General features: G+C 39.9%; 1 protein-coding gene and 1 non-coding gene across 3 annotated transcripts in view; one reads left to right on the top strand and one right to left on the bottom strand.

Moving 5' to 3' along the window:
• Positions 1-15,574, bottom strand: part of LOC109423073 (RING finger protein 17) — a 44,603-nt gene extending 29,029 nt beyond the window's left edge. Inside the window, exons 1-6 of one of the 2 annotated variants that reach the window (XM_062845478.1) lie at positions 15,420-15,574; positions 14,183-14,386; positions 13,463-14,077; positions 1,815-2,503; positions 1,209-1,693; positions 297-1,105 (exon numbers count right to left, since the gene is read on the bottom strand). In XM_062845478.1, coding sequence (XP_062701462.1) covers positions 297-1,105; positions 1,209-1,693; positions 1,815-2,503; positions 13,463-14,002 — 2,523 coding nt within the window. In that variant the 5' untranslated portion in view covers positions 14,003-14,077; positions 14,183-14,386; positions 15,420-15,574. Of the gene's footprint in view, positions 1-296; positions 1,106-1,208; positions 1,694-1,814; positions 2,504-13,462; positions 14,078-14,182; positions 14,387-14,537; positions 14,699-15,419 lie in introns of those variants that run through there. The other variant, XM_062845479.1, reaches the window with a different exon arrangement.
• A 7,320-nt stretch (positions 15,575-22,894) lies between these two features.
• On the top strand, positions 22,895-22,967 carry Trnar-ucg (transfer RNA arginine (anticodon UCG)). Its single transcript has one exon. It is a non-coding gene; the product is annotated as a tRNA-Arg (tRNA).
• Positions 22,968-24,656: the final 1,689 nt, after the last annotated feature.

Below are 24,656 nucleotides of genomic sequence, written 5' to 3'. Positions count from 1 at the left end.
GAATACTAATGACAATGGATCAATGACGTGGTATATGAATGCTAGGTTAAATTCCTGTTCATGAGAATCCCTCTCTTGCCGCAACCCTCGCTGCCAGGGTTGAACTTGGTTTCCATTACACCGTAAACACCTCTTTTGAAATATATTTTTTGCAAAACATACATAGTTTGTCATACTAACCTCATGTGACAACTGCACTCAGTTTGCAATAAAGAAATTAAAAAAAGCGATGTTTTAGCAATTGAAAATGTGTAGGGAATGTTTTGCAATTTATGAATTTAGAAACAATCACTTACCTCCTTCAACTCCGTTGGAATGGTGCTCATGTTGGAATAGTGCGAATTCATGGTGTACGCCTTGTCGATCAGGAAAACGGTGTAATTGCTGTCGTCGACCACCTCCAACACCCGAGCTCGGTACCACTCGCAGCCAATAGCTTCATTGCCGCGTCCCTTCGACGGTGTCGGGAACACCAAGCAGATCTCGCCCTGTTGCCAACTGGTTTTGTCGTCTCCATCGTCCATTTTCTCGTCCATCTTGTTCTGGATTTCCTCCTGCATGCGAGCTATTCCGCTGGTGTTCTTCACCAGGCTCACGTAGAACTCGTTCGGGGTCACCACGCGGAGAATGTCTACCCGAACCCGTGCCTGACGCTTTTCCGACGTAGAGCTCTTACTATTGGAAGCAGCTCCGACACTAACGTTTCCCGGGGTCACGTTGAAGGGCACTTCTTCAACTTCCTTGGGCCGTTCGACGACGGAACTTTCCGACCCAGTCGAGACGGCGAACCCATTCTTAACCATTAGGGCATTAACGCAGGTGTCGGAATGGTGTTTCAAAATGTAGAGCGCAACATCGTAACAGTCATCCTGCTGCTCTCCGATGATCACCTGAAAAACGGACGAGGAAACGGCAATCCGGTTGAAGCTTTGGACGGCTTCGTCGGTCCATCGGTACTTGTGCTGCTTGAACGGTTGGATGTGCATCAGCTTACAGCGGACGGCAAACTCAAACGGTGCACAGAGTGGCTTCGACAGCTCACGAATGTCTTGCCAGCAGATAGTCAGGCGGTGGCCGGTATCAACCGAATAGAGTTCACAGTTTCCTGGAAATATTTGGATTATTAAAATTGATAAATTATTGGAATCGTTTCAGTGTTTGTCAAAATAGTAAGATCGATGCAACCTTGGCTAACGAGTCTTGCTTACCTTCGCCCACTTTGACGACTCGTCCTCGCTTCCACACCAGCAGATCGTCACGATCTTTCTCAGCAAATGCGCAAACCATTCCGACGTGAGGCGAATAAGCCACCCGAGCTTCCTTGGTGCAGTATTCGGTCAATTCTGTTTGCATTTTGCAGTACGCTTCCTGCAGACTGCTTCGACGAATGTAGAACTCGCTGGGTGACACCGAGAAGGTGATCTTCGTCTTAAACACATCGTCCTTCTCCAATTCTCGGGCGAGGATGCGTCGTTTGTAGTCCAAAATCCAGCGTTTCTTGACCTTCTGCAGGTGACTGATACGCTGCGTTGCGTCATCATTTCGCTTCGGTGGTTTCGGGTCTGGCTTGGCAAGGCCAAGATAGATCAGTGATTCTCTCAGCGACTTTGGACTGTCGATGGTTTGCATGATCAGATCCACTTGGTCGGATGCCCCCTTTTCGGCCTGAATTACGTACATGATCAGCTGCTTGCTGGAAATGGGCAGAAAACAAAACATATCAAACCCAGTCTATAGGGACATTAAAATGTTTCTAGAAAGAGGTTAAAGTTGAATCGGAGTGATCAAAAACAGGACTCGTTTGAAGAACTTACTTCTCAATGAAATCGATCATGATCTGCTTGACCTCGGGAGCCCACTTCTTGCCGCCACCGGCCGGCACTATATCATACAGGGAGCACTCGTACGCCCCATCGTCAAAACCGTGCAGATCCGATCCCAACACCCGGAGTCCTTCGTGGGCGATTTCGTCCGTGCGGCCGTAGTCTACAAACAGGACTTCGTACTTTTTGGATTTCTTGGACCAGCCGAGAACACGAGACCGGTACCAGCGTCGTTCGGAGGTAGGCTGCGCCAGATACAGGGCTCCAATTTTGACTTCCTCGGGAATTTCGGCATCTTCACCATCTTCCCGACACAGCTGGTTGACCAGTTGCTTGAAGGCCTGATTCTGGACGTAGAATTTGTGCGGGTTTATCACGTGAGTGACATTGACCTTCTGGCTGAACTTGATGAATGTTGCATTGTCCGGATTGATGGGATTAATCTCGTAAACGGGTTTGGTTCCCTCGCGGGTGGTATCAATGGTCAGTGGGACCGGTACGGGTGCTTGCTGGTTGGAGCTGCTGTGGTCGGAGCCGTGCGACTTCAGTCGACCTTGGAATGCTCGTTTGGAAGAAGACGGTGCACTTTGCGGCGTGTGACGGCCGCTACTTTGCCGACTGTACGGAGAGCGTTGGGAGCGATTCGAAATAATTTCCACATCTGGGCTGGCCGATTTTTCCTGCGAATACGAAGTGTGTTTTTTGAATAAATATCTTTTGGAATACGACATGATGTCGATTAATCCCACCACTGTTTATTTTGTTATGTTATGACACCCCTTCCCGCGAAAATAACGCAATAAAAATTATTAGCGTAGCATATCAAAATAGACTAAAATACATGACAAAAAAAAAACTAGCCTAACAATACAAAATATCGTATGCAACGTATGCCCAGAGAAAATCGACGTTTCCAAGGAAGTTTATTATGAAAAAGGTATTGATTCAAAGTAAGATATTTATCAGAAATATCTAATGAAAAACAGATCAATAATTGCAACGGGGAGCGATTTGGTTACATTGGATCGTTGACGCTGATCAATATACTCGAGCAAACAAAGTACATGGTTGCGGGTAGAGTCAGAGGTAGGCTTAGTCGTGTTAGTTCTGAACTAGTGATTGCTAGGCTGCCTTCGGACGCATAAATGTCACATGTTACAATAGAAAAACTCTCGCGTTTAGTATCATACAGGCGTATCTACAATGATCGATTTCTCTTCGTCGATTTTCTCTTCGGATTATTCCGGAAAATACGACCAATATTCGGATGATCTCTCGGTGTATTTCGGTGAAGGACGACTAGGACTAGCATCTAAAACAACAAGCACAACCAAAAATGATTTGCAGGGCAAGCTATTAGCCGAAGAGAAAATCGATGAAGAGAAATCGATCATTGTAGATACGCCCGTATGATACTGAGCGCGAGAACTCATTCGAAGTTTCAAAATCATTCAGTGCAAAATTTTCATCATCTTTGGTCGCAATTCGACGTTCGGAAAAAGGTACACGCGTCGCGCGAAAGTGTTGCAAAAAGTGCCTTTATTTTTCGATAGAAGTGAAGAAAAAAAATTTCAGAATTAGTGAATTGGGTTCTTTAGGGGTATCCGGATTATTTTATAATCGAATTCTCCACCCAAAAATTAGTCGAAATCCAAAATTTCATGATTTTTGGAGTGCGGGAACTATTTTTAAAATGCATTTATAGTTTGTATGGGAAATTTTTTTTGTTCGGGTCGAACTGTCATTTTATCGATTGAACTGTCATTCTATCCACGAAAATTAAAACTGTTTTGTTTTTTAACCATCAAAACAAAGCTATTGGAATCAAATAAAATCACGTTATACTCAGAAAAATGAGCTCTATCGATTAGGCTATAGAAAATAGCAATATTTTATTCACTAAACAACCCAATTATGTAAGGAAAGTGTATCGGGAAATTAATCTGAGTGAAGTAAAGCCAGAAAATAAGAAATAAAAGCGAAATAAGTGTTAACATAAAAGGGCGAGAGGACGCCAATGCTAGTGGCTGCCATTTTGAACGAAGAAGAGCAAAAAAAGAAGAGGAAATGTCGAACCCCCTGGGTATGGAGGAGAGCGGAGCGGTTGGCTTCTCCCAGTGAAGAGATAGCTCATCGGTCGTCACCGACAAGGACCAACAGGACCAGATGGAACACCAGATCCCACTACGAACAGAAACATCGAGAAACGGCAAGGCTCGCCGCTGCAGAAAATACAATGACCGACACGAAGAGGAAGACGAGTACTAGCAATGCGACAACCCAGTGAAATGTGCCAGCTGCAGATCATCGACACACACGGCAACCTCGAAAGACTGCCCGGAGAAGAAGATACAGGAAAACATTAACATTCGAGCAAGGAAAAATCTCACCTATGTGGAAGCCAGGGAACAGTGCCCTGTTATATGCCAGAATAAGTACGACCTGTTGAGTGACCTGTAGGACTACCCATTACCAGCGGAAAGTTTCGCCTCGGCGGTTAAAGCAAAAGGAGCAACCCTACGAGAAGTTTGGAATAAGACCAACATAGGGGACCCCGGGGCGAAAAGGACACCGGGGCAAGAAAGTTACCCTTTGATTTACCTTAAAGTATAATAAAATAGGCATATTCGATGACCGCTGAAGCTGCTCCAGGGTCTTATAATGTAATATTTAACATATTTGGTATTGTAAGTCCTGAATAAGGGTAAACATTGCTAAAAAGATTTCTGCTTCATGCATATGGACAAATATTATAATAATGGCATCACATAAAATAAGGATTTTCAAAGGGCATTCCACATTTATTTGGGGTTATTCGAAGTTGGAAGCAAGTTTACAATAATTACCTACAAATGTTTGCAACACAATACTGCTGGCTGTGGCATATTTTTTGCGAAAATATGCATTTAAAAGAATTATTACGATCCGGGGCAAAAAGGACACCTCTGGCCGGGGTAAAAGAGTCACTCTTTGAATCGCACTTTGGATTGAACATAACCTTGTATCTCACTGTCAAACTGTTGTTGTTGTGATTTCCAAGTCCGTACGCAAGGGGACCTTCTTGCCCCGGGTCTTCCTACGACTAACCAACCGATTGATGACAACGCACAACTTTTCAAAAGCATGGCTTGTAAGCATCAAGATATTTGAAGATCCAGATTGCAAACTTTGCGCAGAACCGGAAACAGCGGAACACTCGATTATACACTGTACATGGGCAGAGTTTTTCTTCAATGGCAGATACGCGAGTTTGGCGGATATCTTCAAGAAAAAAGACATTAGTTTGTGCAAAGAAGTAGTAGTATTCGTTAAGAAATGCAAATTTGATTTGTGAATAGTGAGCCAACGGTGCACGCATAACAACAGTTATATGGTTATCAGTCACCGGCCCTCAACCTAGTATCAGTAAGTCGGCTCCAAAGGCACGTTCTCCTCCATTTGGGAAATTTGTGCAGGTACGGTCGGTAATTGATTTGATTCGCAGAAAAACATTCAGATCGTCCGCAAAGTATGTATAGAACAAAAAAATCATCGAACCCAGTAAAGGGATACCGCCCCATCTCTTTATTGAACTTTGACTATAAAGTTCTGGCAAGAATCCTGAAGCAATGAATGCATGACTTACTTCCGCTTGTGCTATCCGAGCACCAAAAATGTTCGAATGGCAAAAGAACGATTTACGAGGCTACGTGTCAGTTGAAACATCAACGAAATAATGTATTATTAGTATCGTTTGACCTAGACCATGCCTTCGACAGGATGAAACACGAATTCCTACAACAAACTTTGCAGAGGATGAACTTCAACCCGCAATTTGTTCAGCTTCTTGAAACAATTTGGAGTCGATCATTTTCAAAACTGTTGATCAATGAACATCTAACGCAACAATTCCAAATAAAGCGGTCAGTTAGACAAGGAGACCACACGTGCATGCATCTGTTCGTGCATTACTTGCAACCATTATTTGATGCAATTTATCGAAAATTCCCAAGAGCTGTGATGAACGTTTACGCCGCTGACATTTCGATTTTTCTGGAGAACGAAGGCTCGCTTCTACAAATAATAAGCATATTTGAGAATTCCGGACAAATATCCGGTGCAGTTTTGAATAAGCAGAAAACCACGGCAGTGATGTAAGGAAACATGGATCTATCCACAGAAACAGAGTGGCTCAACATAGGAAATTTTGTGAACATACTAGGAGTGCGGTTTGGAGACAACATCAAACAGGCACAGAAAGTGAACTGGCAGTACATTGTTAATGGATTGAGATCCCGGCTTTGGCTGTATAACCCAAGAACCCTAAACGTGTTACAAAAGACTATTTTGATAAACACGTGCATAAACTCCAAGATTTGGTATATGGCTTCAAATCTTCCGATTAGCAAAGGATTTTTTTTTTTGCCAGGTTTCTAGCTGCACTCTGAATAGAGTTGAAACCTCTACACTAGACCCGAAGATAGAAAAGAGTACGTAATCTTTCAGAAGCAGTTTGCCAGCCGTACGCGGAAAATGATATCCATTAAGACACTGTTGCCTACTGACTCAGAAAGTTACGGTAGAAGATTGGAAAGTTTTGAATTGGTCAGTCAGTCAGGATTTGCCTATTGTGGCGTTAGCACTAAATTGGTTTCCGAAAAAAACTTCATTGACTTCCGCTGCCTTTCCTATACGTTAAACATTACGTCGGAAGTAGTGCGCTGTATAGAAAACCAGATTTACTGTACAGCGCACTACTTCCGACGTTATCTTTAACGCACAGGAAAGGCAGTGGAAGTCAGCAGGGGCGACTCGTGACCTTTTCGGCTACATGTTCAACATTTTTGTTTGACTAATATACGAAGCCGAGAATATAAATAACATCGTATGTTCTACAAATTCTCATATTTTTTATGTTTTGAGGTCGAACTTGAAAAAAAAGTATGCCGAATTCTATAAACATCTGCTTAATACAAAGCGAAACATATGAATGATTATGACTTATGTTGTTTTCGTGATTGAACATGGGTTGGTACTGAATAAACTCGCAGTTGCAACCACATCCAAATTCAGTTGAGCCTGTACCAAAAATTATTTGCAACATAAGGATAATCAGATAAAAAATATATTGCTCACAACCACCCGACCCATCCACTTCAAAATCAAATTTGCTCAACATGCTAACGTTTTGAATCAGTCAATAGGACAGATCGGTAAAGTACTAGATTTGTAGTAATGAGCTGAATTTTAGTATGGTGAGAAGGTCAATTCTCCGTTTCTGCAATGAAATGGTACAAAAAGCGTGAGTATTATGATTCCTTGCCTAATTTGATGCTGTTTGAGCAAAACTTTGGATAACAGTGTTGTTGTTTTCTCCATTTCTTGCAACATAAACAACATAGTTATCCAAAGTTTTGCTCAAACAGCATCAAATTAGGCAAGGAATCATAATACCCACGCTTTTTGCACCATTTCTTTGCAAAAACGGAGGATTGACCTTCTCACCATACAAAAATTCAGCTCATTACTACAAATCTAGTACTACACCGAACGTGCCCCATTGAACCAATTCAAAATTGATTTTTGAGCTTACTTATAGAATATCGAATTTTGTGAAGTTGAACTCTATTAGCAGTGAACATGAAATGCGTTGATCCTTTGATTCCCCACTGGAAATATAATCCATTAAGCATAGTCAACAACACATGCGCCGTGTGCAGAAAAAAAACATCAGCGTGATACATTCGGGAGCTCTGTTTGTTTCATCCGCAAACGTGTACCGCCGTCACAACCAGTGCGATCTTGGCGATGGACAGTCAGACCGCTTTTCAGCACTGAACATACACCAACACAATGACAAAAATGCCCGTATGTATTCTTATATAAACGGCACCTCGCATGTACGATGTTGCAGATGAACAGGCGACAGAAACATTGCAACCAAACAAATCAGGCCAAACATGTCTAAAGGTCCAATCTGCAGAAGAGAGGCTCTCTTTGGTTTCCCTCTCTTTCATTAATATCTCAGCTGTTTATTTGTATTATGATTGTTTCCTTGCATTGAATGATGGTCAAAACAATCGTCTTTTGATTTGTACTGCAAAAATAGTTGCAAAGTGTACCATTACATTGCAATAATTGAAAGAGAAAGTGAACAAAGAGAGCCTCTCAAATGCAGATAGGACCTATTGAAATGTTTGGCCTGAAATGCTCTGAGACAGACGCAAGAGAGAAAAAAGCACTCCCATGCAACGCGACGGTTCGCACCGGTCGCGTCGGTACTCTCAGGTCCGTGGTACCTGAGACGTCGGTACGACACCAGAAATGAACATGCATCAACAACGATGGTCGTGAAATGTAGCGCATCCACCACGCACGTGTTTCTCGTAGGCGTATGAAAAATCGTCGTGCGATTTTCATAATGAACGGTTTCAGAGTTTTATTTTGGACGCATTTTTTATGTGGCTCCACATGTGCAATGCACATGTTGGACATCTGGACGAGTCGCCCCTGGAAGTCAGTGAACTTTTTTTGGAAATCAATTTAGTGCTAAACCCACAATATGTAGTGTTATGGTCACACGGTTTGTGTTTGTCTTCTTGTTTGATTTTGTGGTATGGTTCAATATGTTTTACTTCTCGTTAAGTCAGTTGTCGAATGTTTGTTTTTTCTTTCATCGAATCAATCGAACCCTGTATGTTAAAATATAGTCGATCCTGTGTCAAATTGTTTTCTTGATTTCGCTAATCGTTTTCTACTTCTCTGTGTTCATCTCTTGTGTCCTTAAATTGTCATCGGTCCAAAACCCACATAAACATGTAACTGAATTTCTGTTAGTGTCATAATACCATCTAAGAGATAAACAAAAATACACCAGTCAGTTAATTGCAATAAAATTTTAAAATAATAAAGTGTGCTTTTCAACTATTATGTATTCATCCCCCTACAAATACTATGAAAAATATTCAAATTCGTTCAATTGTCCTATCGCATCGGTCCTACCTAGATAAAACATGTCATTTTCTCAAGCGTAGCCTAGAAATGTCAACCTAGTCATACACAAGTAACGTTGTTCAGTTAACAAAAAGCAGTCAGTTTTTGTCCAAAATGTCAAGTCAAACGCATTGACGTCAACAATGCGTTTAAGTGTTCGCACGTTAGCTTCGAATCTATCAGCACAATTAAGTGCTGCAAATCTTCTTCCCATTAATTCTTCAGTCGATTTTAATTGCTTTATTTAAAGAAAATATGACCAACTAACATTGTAAAAATTGGAAAAAGCGTGTCATAGTCGCTTACTATAAATTACTAATCAAAATCAACCGAGAAACGTGGGAAATAGAGCCCAAACAACATTTCGAAGTCAGCTGATTGTAAAAGGTTCCTAAACCTGTCACAAATCCTATAAAACTTTTATTAAGATTTGTAACGATCATCAAAACCTTCTCAAATCCAACCGACTTGGAACTATTGTTTGGGAATAGACTCTAATGAGCCCTGGCGGATCCTCCGTGTTTATCGAGCATGTCTGATGCATATGATCAGCTGTACTCCATCTGCAGCAGCCGGTTCGTGATGAACCGTTGGAGGCGCATTAAAGTGTTAAAAAGGTGATATGTTTCACTAAAGAACATTACATTACAAAAATCAAAATGAAACTCCTTCACTTTAATACCGTCAACCCCTGCGAATTTGGCCAGGGATCTTCCGATTAGCAAAGGATTCATAAACAAAATCAAGACAGAAGTTGGTAAATTTATTTGGCACGGCCACACCTTGCAGAGAATCGCTTTTGCCAACTTAATACTGCCAAAACATCGAGGCGGACTAAATCTACACTGTCCGGAAATGAAATCAAAATCCTAGTGAATCGCTTATGGCAGCGGAACAACGTGATTGGAAAACTGTTTTCAAACACCTACATAACAAATCCATCAGTTCAATCCAACGCTCGAATTGGTATATGATTATGCATTCGAAGATCAAGCATCGAGAGTTGTTGTATCGTCGAGGTGTAATTGAGAACCCATACTGTGAAATATGTCCTGAGGAATCAGAAACTGTAGTATACAAACTGTTTCATTGTCAATATGTTAGGGACATCTGGAGATACCTGCGAAGACAGCTTTCAGCTTGTGAATCTTGTTTATCCAGGTTAGAACCAAAAGACTTCATTTATTTCGCCGTTAGAAATATCAACCGCAACTAGAAACAACTCATTATAAAAACATAAGCAGTATTCTTTACATACTTAGTTGATACCACCAGCCAATAAAATAGGACTAGATAACTTTGTATTTTATTTGAATGTTAACAACCAAATAACTAGGCTAAATATAAGGTTTTACAAGAAACCCTAAATGACTCCATTGAGGTATCCCGGATGTAGCTTGAAAGCTATTAGACCTACCTACAGTCTCCAATCACTACCATCAGAATTGGCAATGTGTGATTCAATTTGTCAAAGGCTGCTGACAAGTCAGGGGGCCGTCTATATACCTACCACGTGGACAACTTGGATGGGGGAGGAGGTTCGAAAAAAGTCCACGTTTGTCCATGGAGAGGGGGGGTGGGGGGGTGTTCGTCAAATATCCCTGTGAACAAAATTGGCATGGATTTCAATCAAAGCGAAACACTTCATAGTCCGACCCGAACACCTGACTTGACAGCGTTCGAGAGTCGAGCCAGGTCTCGGAAAAGACGATAATGACACATTCCACGCACTTCTACACCGTGGTTTTTGAACTTTATTGAACGATATTTTCGTCCTGCTGTCGTTTTTGATTCTTTTGTACCAAAATGAAGATAATTACTAACATTCTTCTGATAGCACTCCAAACATTGAACAATATTTAGATAAAGTGACAAATTTCTTGGCTGAACATCAAAATATGTCATTTTTTAAGATGGTGTCCCGTTACGCTGTATTTCTTGATTTCTTTCGAAGCAAAAAGATCCAATTCCCAATTAGAAGGCATAAATTGAATCTTCTATTCAAATCTGATCGTTTGGTATGCTGGTTAGCAGAAATTTACCAGCATTTTTTGGAAGCAGATGCTTAATTCTCGCGCAAAACGTAACGCGTGGAATGTGTCTAATATCGAAGCAAGAGTCCGAAACAGATAAGCGGTAGTCGTTAACTAATGAATTCATTCCACCAGCGCCGTTCTTATAGCACATTAATATGTGCTTCGCTGCGGAAACGTCGTGGTTCCTGTAAAATGTTCGTTTATCAGGCAATGACTGGTGACTTGCAGATGGAATATAATCGCCGTAGCTAGGATTTTGGAAGACCCTCTCACCACATCCGAAGACAGGACCGGAACGACTATGATGAGTAAAGGCAGCAGGAGGCAAATACTTGAATAATTTGTGTATTTTGCACATTTGTGACATGCAGGGATGGGAACACTCACTTTCAAAGAGACACTCACTTGATATTTTCTCAGCTCAGAAGCGTACAATCAAGAAACGATGTACAGACCACCCGAGCAGGAGAAAATAGCTGAAGAATAACAAATTGAGGTATGGAAAACCGAATACCAACAACCTGAATGAGGTATTAAGTAGCTCTGCATAAGAGGTAAAATACCTAAATTAATAACTGGTGTGTATTCTGTGCATAACACGTGAATAATGACATCAGGCATGACAATACCTAAATAATAATCGGCAATTTTGCCATACAAATAGTAATTTTTACATAATTGAATAATACCTCAAGCAGTCCTCAACACCAAACCAATAACTCGTTGAGGTATTTCATCAATACCTAAAAAATACCAAAGTAAGTTATTTTCAATACCAGGATAACCGACCAATACCTTCTTTTGATATGATACCTGGTTTTGGTATGCTGCAGTTATGTGTCAGTTATTCGTTTCTTCTCGGGCAGTGCTGCAATTTTTCGACAGGCCTTTATGATAGCGATATTTTGCTTTTTTTTCATTTTCTCCGTTTTGATTTTCCTGTCAATGTTGCTTTCCGATCAGCAACACGGGAGCGAAATGAAATAGGTACTCACACTCGCACGCAGCGTGCGGAAAGCGAGAGCTGATAGGGCTAAATTTCCATTCAATTATCTGTAGTTGAGTGTTTTCACCCGTGGTAGCGTATGGACTTATCCACCGATGAACCGAATTCATCGCGGTCCAAGAATTTTGACATTAGAGCGGGGCCGTTTCCAATCAGAATTGGACGATTCTGATTGGAACAGACCCCGCTCTAGTGTCAAAATTCTCGGACCGCGATGAATTCGGTTCATCGGTGGATAAGTCCATAGGGCACTCACTCTCACAAGCCACCGCTTGAGACGAATGGCCTTTCAGCATGAGTAGTGTGTGGATGATAGGGAATTGATCTTTTTGGGTCGCTCACGAATGGAGCTCTCGGACTCTGTCAGTTCTCACATCGAAGAACTGAAAACGACCGCCGCAGTCATTCATATTCGGCTGAAAAACAGGCACTGAGACTGATATTTTGCAGGACTGGTATACAGACGACTTTTGCCTTGTGGTTTTGTCTAAAAGTTTGCCAAATAGAGTAAGGGTCGCACACGCATACCAAAGTCATGACAGAGCTGTGAAAGAGACTCTCAACGAGGTGAGTGTAATTTACATTCACCTCGTGGAGAGTAGTCTTTGCAGCTCCCTCACGACTTCCGTATGCATGTGCGACCCTTACTCTATTCGGCAAACTTTTAGACAAAACCACAAGGTAAAAGTCGTTCATACATCGTTTCTTGATTGCACGCTTCTGAATCGAGAAAACAGCAAGTGAGTGTAATACCTCGGACAGACATGTGATACGAGTGTGATTCCTGTACAACGGTACGCAGTGTCAAGAAAATTCTAACAAGACTGACTTGAACTGAGAGAATTTTCAGTATGGCGCTCATTTCAAGCGCAATTGTACAGTGATTCTTGTAACACATGCAATGATGGAAGAAAATCACTTCAAGCGATAAATGATACAGGATACGAATAATCCAAGATAGCCTTGTTCTTGCAGTAGCATGATGCCGACGCCTCACACCGTGCTCGTATCACAGAGACAATGAAAGCATCTGATGCACGCTTTATCGCCTGATGACCCGTTATCGGATCATGTTACAAGTCGTGATAAATTTGAATCATAACAATGTATGCCACTTATGCACTCGTACACCGCATTCATGACTCGAAATAATACATTCATGAGCATACCTGGAAGTTGAAGCAGCAAGAATACTCAAAAAGTGAATAAAATCACGAATTTATCATTTCGACTTCATGATAAAGATCGCATCGCGCTCGCACATGCCGAGCGAATCATTCTTCTCGGACCGTAGTTTGTTTATGACGCTTGACGACAAAATGTTATCGTTGTTGCTATGATCGCGCGATGCCGTTCAACCGCGATGCATTCGAGATCTGATCATGATCACTAGAGTTCCATCCTTGATCACATGTGTGTCATAAGTATAACTCTGTGCAAGTGAGTATTCCCATCCTTGGTGACATGTGACGTTTTCTGTGAACAACAGGGCATCAAGCAAATATTGGCGATAATACTTATAATAACGTGGAGAAGAGCAGTTTGCGAGTCCCAAAACCATAAAAAATGCTTGCCCATTTCACGATTCCTTAAAGAATTTTCAAAAACAAAGAAATTAAACTTACCCTCATCGATGTCGTACTGGAAACTTTGCCGTACACCGACACGTTGCTACTCGCCTCGTCCTGGCTCGCACGTGACGATCGATGTACGTGGTGGCGATCCTTCGTGGTCTTATGTTTTTTATCCTTGGGTTTTTTAACGAACCCGTGTGTATGCTGTTCCCGGGGCAATTCCCGCTCGGAAGCATTGTCCGGTTCTTCGGAAATCCGGCTTATTTCCATATCTTTCACCGTGTGGCTCGAGGACGCCGTGGATTTATTCAGCGTTTCTGATTCCGCCTCTGCCGCCCTGCTACTCCCAGGCGTTGGGCCGGGTTCGGGGGAGTGAGGTAACTCCGGCGACTTTATGGGTTCCAGCACAGGAAAGGGCTCCGGCGCGTAGAATGGCTCCAGCTTCGGCCGGTAGCTGGTCGGTTTCACCTCGAGTGCAAAGTAGTTGTGGATCTCCTTTCGGAGCGGATTACATTCCCGGAATTGGAATGGGTTCTCCGTTGGCTCTTGGAAGTGCGCTGTGACGGGTGCCGTGTGCAGAGATTTTTTCATGTCCTTAATCAGATCGGACAGCAATGTGGCCTTTGGAACAGCAATTTCAAACGTCTTGAATTGCTCGAGTGAACGCTGTGGATTAGAAAAGAGTGTACCCGAATGAAACAATAAACATATTGACCTCATAATTATTATTAAAACGATGGATGATTGAATTAAGTAAACTAGAAGACTCACCGTTAAATTACGTTCGGAGATGGCCAGTTCTTTCTGGACGTTTTCAGTTTCCGCGCGAAACTTGAGATAGTGATTCCGAACGGAAACCAGTAGCTCCTGTTCGGCCGACTGGAGCACGTTGTGCAGCGAGAAGAAGTAATCGGTGATCTCGGTGATGGCTTTGTCGGCGTACACTTTCTGCTGTTGGTGCACTCGGTCGGCGGTCTGCAAGAAAATGTAGACAGAAAGGGGAAACCATTTTTGAAATTGGAGAACATGAGTTGCATTGTTATACTGCCCCATGGAGATGGGTGCCATTCAAAGTCATTGCTACTGTTTGTTTTACATATGTAATTTAGTTGGTGCAAAACAATACCTGGTATTCTGCAAAGCAAAGATGATTCTCTAGGCCAAGGCGGTCAATATGTAGGTCAAGTTTGTGAAATTAAAACCCATTACAGCATATACAAGATGTGCAGTTATTAGTGCAGAACTTAGATGTTGCCGCCTTCTCTCTGGCATCCTTTGCAAAGATCTATCTACACATATCATATCCCTTTCACATTTCTTGTTTGGAAATGACTAACATTGGTGTACCGTGGGGTGCCCTAATTTCACGCGGGTCCAAATTTCGCTCATTGATCATATTTCGACATCATAATCATGAAAACAATTGTGCAATTTTATTTTAACTATACTATCTTAAGTGAAATTTGGACAATGCAACAATTAGTTCTGTGATTATGTTCTTTAAATATTATCAGTGAGCGAATTAGGGCACCCCACGGTACATTGAAAATCATAATTCAATCATCATTCATGCCTCCTGTCAAAAATCAGCTCGTAAAATGGATTATACAGTATTTCAGTATTTATTCAGTTTAACGTTAGCCTATAGTTATAAACTTTTCATTAGGTCAAGGAAACATACATTATAGATTAATACAAATTGATACAAATTGTACACGTTTTTTTTTTTATTTTGCACGGCTATCAATTTTATACCGACTCTCATGAAACTTTGTACACGGATAGTACTAATTGTGCCAACATGTGTACAAAATTGCATGAGAATCGGTTCAAAATTGACTGAGTTATTGCAAAAACCAGACCCGTGCAAAAAAAAAAAATTATCGGGTGTATTGAATTCTGGTTAGGCCACATTACAGGAGGTCTATGTCACCCCATATTACGGTACATACAATTTTCGACGGCTGTCGCTCAACGTGTAACATATCCGCACAAAAAAATATTTTACCTTCGTTGTTTTGTTGTTTCCACTTCTATATACAATTAGCGAACTATTTACAATCTTATTTGAAAAATAACGAGAATAAAAGTTAAATTTTCGCTGCAAAAGAAACAGAATTGCGCGCAGCGCTGACTGTGCAAGACGAAAAGAAAACTCTGGTGGAGAAGGAGAAGAAAAACTGAGAAATGTCAAAATATCAGCCCACGCCGTGGGCAGGTGATGATGATGTCGGTAAAGCAGAGCCGTTTAGTACACGGAAAATCAACACCTAAAAAAAAAAATACACGAATAACCCACGCTATCTATTTTGGGTAATATACACGCTAAGAAAAAGTTACTCTAAAATGAGTAAGATTCACACAAAACTGAGCTAAACTGGAACAGCTCAAAAAATGAGTAAATTGCATTTCCAGCGATAGCGCTGGCCCAAGTGTAAAAATCCAACCAATTTAGGTCGTATAATATTCTCCACATCAGCAAGAATATTATACGACTTAAACTGATGAGATTTTCGCACTTGGGCCAGCGCTATCGCTGGAAATAAAATTTACTCATTTTTGAGTTGTCCCACTTTAGCTCGAAAATGAGTGAATTTTCTGACCGTGTATATTTACCCAATACCCAAGACACTACATTCAAGCCTAACTTTACAAAACACCGTATGTAACAATAGGCTCCGAAAGTCCTATCTGGATTCTTGTTTTAAACCACAATATATGGTACAAGAGTACATATTTACTCATTTTTTTGACGTTTTTATTAACCATAATTGAAAATATATAATTTTTATTTTTTTAGTCTTTTGTCTCGTCCCTACACAGAAAAAAATGTTGTGTAATATTACATCTGAACTGCTGCAACCCGATCATTACGTCGGTTGCATGAATATTACACAGGACGATGTATACATAAGAACAAAAGATTTTACATCAAAACGATGTATTCGTACATAGGAATCGTGATTACATCGATTATTTAGTACATCGGAATGAATTACATCGGGCGGGTTGCATTTATTTTTTGCTGTGTAGCTTATAACACAGACTTTGAGTGATTTTTTTCACCGTGTATGTCAGATAGGAACATTTTTGAATTCCCAGTACGAAAAATGTTGAGCTCCGTCACACAAGGTTGACCTCGAGTGACAAAGTAGAACTATTTACCATTTTACTTATTTCGAATTTTCTCATTATTCCTTTGTTTTTCGAGTTCGAGTAAAGTACAATTCCGATTAGAATACCATGCTTGATCTTATTATTCAATATAAGCGAGATTTCGTCTTTAATTTTAGGACCCTATTGCATTGATCAGAGAAAATCGCTTCCAAAATTTTTGATTTATCAAAAAAAACCGTAATGAGCCATTTTACGAGACGTTTCGGATCAGCTGATCGCTCATTTCATGAATGAAAATTTGACAGGAGGTTGCGCCCAAGCCCGAGAGTGTTAATATCAATATCAACACTGTTGTCGTTTCGTAAAATAGACTATTAGCACAGAACAGATGTGTATTATGTTTCCAGTTCAAAACCGAATTAGCGACATTTTTTCTTTGACTTCCGCTGCTTTTGCCTTCGTTAAACACAATGTCGGAAGTAGGGCGCTGAATAGAGCACCAGGTGTACAATACAGCGCCCCACTTCCGACATTGTGTTTAACGCAAGGCAAAAGCAGCGGAAGTCAAAGAAAAAATGTCGCTAATTCGGTTTTGAACTGAAAACATAATATCTTCGAACAAATTTGAAGTTTCGTGGTGGAAGTCGTGAAATTGGTCACTTGGAGAACTATACAGAAAAAACTGTTGTGTAATATTACATCTGAACCGTTGCAACCCGATCAATACGTCGGATGCATGAATATTACATCGGACGATGTACACAAAGAACAAAAGATTTTACATCAAAACGATGTAATCGTACATAGGAATCATGATTACATTAATAATTTAGTACATCGGAATGAATTACATCCGGCGGGTTGCATTTATTTTTTGCTGTGTAGATTGGAATGAATTTCCATGGGAAAATAAAAAATCATCAAAGCGTGCTACGTCGTCTCCCTATGCTCGCTGTAGGAAAAAGCTTGACTTCCACCACCAGGTTCGCTAGTGTTGAGCTATCAAACGAGCAGTGATTTTCGTGACGAAGATTCACCCCCGTGCTATTAGGTTTTTCATTGCTAGGCAGCTCTAGAACAATTAATTGTATCAAATAAAACTCAAATTAGGGATAATATATTGATTTTTAGTGCAATTTCGTAGAAGTACTAGAAAATATTACAGGGTATTTTCACTTTCGTTTTGTACATACAGTATATGTGAAAACTGTGTTAAATATACATTTTGCTTTTAGCTACTGATGAGATTAGTCAATTAGTCGTCCACTGGTGCTACCCTGTGATAACCATTTACAATGGCAAAGCGATTGGCATAAGCATTTGGCGTTTTAAACGATGTCCACAGGTTACGTAACACTATAGAGAGAAGGGAAGTATTCCCGAGCGAAAGAGTCGTATACAAAAATTATGTAATTTTGATACAAAAACAGCGTTACAGAGGGTGAGGTCTAATATTGTCATTTCGGAATCGTTTCCATTATCTTTATCTAAACATTGATGGTATCGTGGTTGATGTACAAAAACAGGATAAAAGATGATTCTTCTGCTTGCCGTGCATACGGCATTAACAAAGGTTTTGAAGTTTCGGCTTTGGGAATTGTACAGATTCAGTCAATATCGGCATTGGCGTTATGCTGCAGACACTTAAATTAGACTTTACGCTAGGTAGGATGTTAGGATTAGATACTGGGCGGAAAGCGGTATAAATTGAGGTTACGTTCTTCGAACGTGAGCAAAGCAACACCAATCAACATTAACCGTATGTCGCAGTTTGCTATGATACTATCAAAATGGTACATAGGGTATGGCTACATACGGTATACCGTATGTAACAAAAATATTCGTTACGATATATCACAGACAAACAGACGTAACACTTGCGAAATTTCCATCGACCACGCTTTAAACGATCATTTTAAATTTTTATAGTTGTGGATTTCACGACCAGAGGCGCGCGCATCGTTTTTCTATGCGTTTGACATTTCACACTAGCGCCTTCTGTTGACGATATGGCACAACACAGTGATTCGTGCAACTTTTCCACCAGGTGATGGTAGTGTGAACTGGGCGATGGATTTCCATGAAAATCGTTCAAGCTGTTACGTCTGTTTGCCTGTGGATATATCGTTACATACCTTTGCATCTTGTCGCTTTAATTTGCAGAAGAGAGAGTCGATGAAAAGAACTCTCTCATTTTACTCTCGCCCTTATTTAAATTCAATCTAGATATCATAATTTTTGGAGTCCGGGAACTATTTTTAAAATTCATTTTAAATTTGTATGGGGAAAATGTTTTGTTCGTGTCGAACTGTCACTTTATCGATCTGGATAACATTAAAACCACAGACAAACAGACGTAACTCTCAGATGAAATTCATCAAAAACTTTTGCCCAGTGTATTTTTCATGAGCACACTGACACCTGTTGGTAGAACCGCGCGCGATACTGTCGGCCATGATAGATTTCGATTTGACGTTTGTCTATCACGCACACTACTACACAAATCGCCTGTAATTTTCGTTTGCATCATTCAGCGACGTGTACACTTGAAAACGTCAAAGCTATCGAACACTAGCGCCTCTGGTGGAACGATCGCGGAAATCAAATAATATTTGAATTGATCGTTAAATGCATGTGCCAAGCAGTTTTGAAGAGTGTTACGTTTGTTTGTCTGTGTTAAAACCATGTTCATCGACGGTTTTGTGATTTAAAGCAAGAAAACTGCTTTTGAATAATTGATGATTGCTGATGACTGAATGATGGTTATTTGAGCCTTAAAGGCAAGTAACGATATTTTCCGTGAAAAAATGATTGATGTCCGTGCAGAGCAATCTAATCTTGTGGATGATTTTGTCGTCATTTGTGAAAATCTTCGTAGGTATGTGGATGTATATGAAGTAGGCCGTCCCTATTTTTGCCAAAAGTTGGAAATGTTAAAAGTTCAATATTGCAAAATTAACAAAAAAAAACATCATGCCAAAATTAGGAGTCCGTATCTCAAGGCTAAGTGGTCCCCTACGGGGCCTAAAGTTCTCAAAATTGTATGGGGTCAAAAACTCATGAAATTTTTTCGACGAATTCTACTAAATCGGTGAAACTATTAAAGGGCCGAAAATGTGCTCAGAATTGGAATATCTCTTTTCGTTTTTGAGTTATTGACGAAAATCTACCTAAAAATGAACATTTCGACCATTTTTTCTAGCATTTTTTCAAATCCCTGAGGAAACCTGCCATATTTTGTCCGATAACTCAAAAACCAAGTCAAAGCGAAAAGAGGTATCGCAATTCTGAGCACATTTTTGGCCCTTCAGGGTCTGGGAAAAAATTTCATGATTTTTTGACCCCATACAATTTTGAAAACTTTAGGCCCCGGTGGGGGGCCCCTTAGCCTTGAGACACGGACTTCAAATTTTGGCATGATGTTTTTTTTACTAAAACGATCGTTTTGCATTAAACTTTTAACATTTCCAACTTTTTCAAAAATAGGGATGGCCCAATGTGGAGTCCAAAATACATCGCATTATATTATCCAAATTACATATGCATTATATTAACCATTTGTATTTAACACATATCTTAGGAAACATAATAATTCATTGGAAGTTTATCAGTGAGGCGATGAATCATTGGAGGTATATGTGCTACAAAGGTGATATATTTTATTAAAGAACATCGTATTTTCGCATTACAAAATAAAATGAAACACATTCATTTAATTACCAAAAAACCCGTGATACTAACAGGGTAAATTTGATTAAATTAACATAGGGTAATTCATGTATTTTGGACAGGCTGAGGACAACGTTGAAAAAATCGTCCCCTGGCTTTCTTAGAAAGCAATTGATTATTTTGCAAAGTTACCAATACGCTTATAATATGATTGTGCTTTGCGTTCCTGGTGACAAAAACCTTAACGAAAGCATTTTATGCTGAGAAAATCGCAATTTCCGATCGCCTGTAAGAATTGCATTTTGGACACCGAATATATGTTTTGGACACCCTAAGGTATATATAATTTGGACAGGGCAATTATCTCAATATTTAGCCATGAATACTGCTAAATCATGGAAGTAGCATAAATTAACAAATATTTGCTAACAAATAATCAAATTTCTCCGCTTAACAGGCATCTATTTTGATAACTATTACAGTTTTTGTTAAAATTGAGAAAATATCGCCAGACCCACAGAATACGCCTCCAAGTATGCAATCGCAATGCATCCCCATGTAGTTCGTCAGATGACCAAAATATATTTACAGTAGAAAACTTGTAATGTATTTTGGACACTACCTATTTTAAGCGTTCTAGATGAATGTTAAGAGATTGGCTGCCTGATGCTTATTTATTGAACATGTTTCAATGCAATAAGGCTTTTAAATTTCTTACAATTATTGATTCAACGATTTTGAGGCGAATATTGTATGTGACTGCGAAGTGTATGTCGTCTTGCATACCTGTGCATTTGGGGGGTTTTAGTGGAATAATTTACATTTTCGATAATTTTGAAGTAAATTCTTAATTGTTAAGCGTATTTTCAACGTAAGTCATCAGAATAGGGTCTATTTGATCCAATAATCGATATTGAGAAGTATCTACTTTTATTAGCTCTCCGGAACAAGGCATACATCGCCGTGCATGTCCAAATTATATACATGTCCAAATTATATTTTTTACCCTAAACGTGAAAACAACTGTATGTGATTGATGAATCGATATGCGAGTTAAAAAGATATGAGGTACCTATTTCGCAACGAATTATTTCATCTGACATTTTATCTCAATTACATTTTTATGCCCCCACACGGCGTCTTCGTAATCACTTTTACAACTTTTTACAACAAGCTATAATCGGACGGATTAGGGGAATCAACATATTTTGGACACAGCAACGCGCCAATATTTTTTGGACACTTACAGCAAAAACAAATGAAAGTGTCAAAAATTTATTGGCGTAACGCTGTGTCCAAAACACGTTTGTTCCCCAACGCTAAATTTGGACCAATCAATCAAATAATGCCAATCTATAATGAACATTTCGAAATGATTGACTTTACAATGTCTCGACATAATGTGAAACAGTATTTTAAGGACAAACGTCTTGATCTGAGAGAGAGGAGACAGCGGGCTTGGATTGCGTGCTACTTAAGGTGAAACATCAAGAAATCCAATTGCAATTTGCATACAAACTTCAGAGGCACAAATCTGACGAACGAAGCATCGAATCAAGCCGCACTTGTTTTTTCTGGCTTTGCTCACTTTCAAAAAAGAGGCAGCTTTTCCAAATCGAGAGCATTTGTTTACGAATTTTCAAGATTGGTGCTCTTGAAAACGTGAGTAGGGGACCAAGTCGGCCATTGTGGCAGCCATGTTTGTTTTCTCTGAAGTTTCTCTTTAAGAAAAGAAATAGACTCGCATAGTTTGCACGAACTACATTTTATTTAGACCGGTATAAAAAATATAATGCATTCAAATATCTAAAATAATCTAAAATTAGTTAAATTTGAGTTTTTAAATCTTATTTGCTAGATGAAAATTTTTCTGTGTGGCAATTTTTTAGCGCGTGCACCCACCCGAACAGCTCGAATAATTGAACTAACCACCGAATCGGTTTGTAACGCTTGTAACCTCTTGTAACTGGTGGTGAATAATTTATTGATTGATGCACCAAGCGGTAAGAAGAAGAATTTTGACATCCAAGCGGTGTGCCGTTTACATCCATCGACCAATCAGCGACGAGGATCTAATCGACGGCACACCGCTTGGATGTCAAAACTTCTTCTTCTTTTCGCTTGGTGCATCAATCAATTCTGTTGAATGTTTCGCGCTTCGCGTGACCACTTTTCACACTGTGGCGAGTTTATTATGCTTTTGGTCGAAATACGAAGTGACAAAATAAAACAGCATTGCGAACGGTCGCCTCTGTTAAAGTTAAAGCCTTTTTAGTAGGGTATGTGTGCCATCAGTAATCTCATGCTCCCATTCTCATCCTATACGAAAACAAGCGATTACGGCACCGATTGACTCCGTTCTTTTTGTTTTCATGGGTGCTCACTTCTAACAAAAAATACAAAAATAAGAAACAAAACAAACAGCACTTCAATCCTTTGTTTTTTGTGGGATGAAAATGGGAGCCACATGTTTAATAACGGAACCAATACCCTAGTTTAGAATCATTATTGATTTATATTTGCTTGCATAAATCATCGGCAGTTAGATTCGAGCTCGAAAGTCGCAAGCATGTGATTTGTATTTAATAACTGCACCAACCAACACAATCATGTTTTTCGCACATGCGCTCTACATCGGCAGTAACGCTGCCGGTATGTGATTAAAAAACCACTGTGAGCACTCCCCTCCACAACGTCGGCCGTGTGGCCTAATGGAGAAGGCGTCGGACTTCGGATCCGAAGATTGCAGGTTCGAGTCCTGTCACGGTCGAATGATATCTTTTTAATTTTTTTAATCAGTGTTAATTATACCTTTGCTGATAGTGGCCAAACGTTTTTTTGTTAAAGATCAATATGTTTCATGAACAAATAATTTAATTCTTGCGATTATAAAGCCCCCCATGCCATGAATATGAAAGCTAGAAAAATAACGTTCTTTCCCTAAAAAATACTAGGGAGATTCACTTAACCGTTATGTGCTCGACAAACTTTTTGCTTTTTTCTACACCGTGCTCTTTTCAAATGGGCGCTGGGTGCCCGGGTACACTGTCGGTCACATAACGGTTAACGGCGTAAACTGCATATTAAAGTTTATTCCGATTAAACGTCGCGATCACTAAGGCAATCTTTGATTATTTCGTTCGCAATGTCATGAAACATTTCAAATAATCAGAAAATCATGGCTTACACAGCAATTTAAACTGTTTAATGAGTCCCTTTAATCAGAAAATCATGGCTTACGCAGCAATTTAAACTGTTTAATGAGTCCTTTTTTTGCTACAAGTTTACCGAACATCAGGGTTACTCACTAAACAGATAAAATTGCTGCTTATTTAGATATAATTGCTATGATTTTCTGCTTATTTGAAATGTTTCATGATTTTGCGAATAAAATAATCAAAGATTGCCTTGGTGATAGCGACGTTTAATCAGTTTAATCCTTGGTTTAATCAGTTTACGCTGTTAATTGAATCCCCCATCATATTTTAACTTCTGAAATTTGTTATAGGCATTTGCCTATAACTTTGGGTCAAACATCCTTGCATGCTCGTAATCTGCATCATTTGGAAACTCCCCATTGGTTTTCAATTTGAATTGAATTAATTGAAAAAAAATGGCAACTATTAAAACAAATAATACCTACGTGACTTCCGAAATGTAAACGGACAGTTAAAAAGTTCAATTTGATTACATAATTTACAGCTCATTAGGAGCCTCAATTACACAGCACTGGACCTCATGGTAATTGCTTTGTCATCTTTGAAGACAACTGTCGTCCAGTATTAATTGCACAAGACACATGAGTTTAACATTGTCAGCTGAACCGAAAAACGTCAACAATCATTTACACAGCGAGAACCTTGACAGTTATCACGCGTGTCCTATGAATGATTCATATCCAGCAGACAAATCTGTGACAAACGACATCGCATCACAGGCAGGCAGAGAGAAATGTTTTGATCGCGCGGTTGACGACGACATATGATATTGAGTTGAGACCAACTCTCGATGGAGTTGAGTGGAATGCACACGTGCAATATCGCTACCTCCTTTGTACGTAGGTATAGTATAGGTACAGAAGATATGTAGATATGTATGCAGATGCGAAAAGAAGGCAGATTGCAGATTTGCCTATGCCGAATTCCCTGCGGTCCAGGTGGTCTCTCGAGGGGATTCCGATGCGTACAGAACAGACGCAGAACCCATTCATCAGTTGTTGGTACCATGCATATAAGGATTGAGAATTGAAGAAATCCGTGAATCATCAAAGGGTCGTTGAGAAAGATACAATCCATCAAATAACACTAGTTTACAGCATTTTTGAACTCGGTAAGCTGATGATCATTTTTGGTGTAGAATCATGCCCTGAGTTCGAAAACGCGAAGGAAAAAAATTACAGTAGAGCGGAAATTTTTTCGACTTTCCATACAAGGATGATGATTTGAAATCGATTTTTGTT

The sequence above is a fragment of the Aedes albopictus genome, chromosome 1 (assembly GCF_035046485.1).
Source record: "Aedes albopictus strain Foshan chromosome 1, AalbF5, whole genome shotgun sequence".
NCBI lineage: Eukaryota > Metazoa > Arthropoda > Insecta > Diptera > Culicidae > Aedes > Aedes albopictus.
The sequence above is the reverse complement of the archived record's forward strand: the minus strand, read 5'-3'. Positions and strand labels throughout refer to the sequence as shown.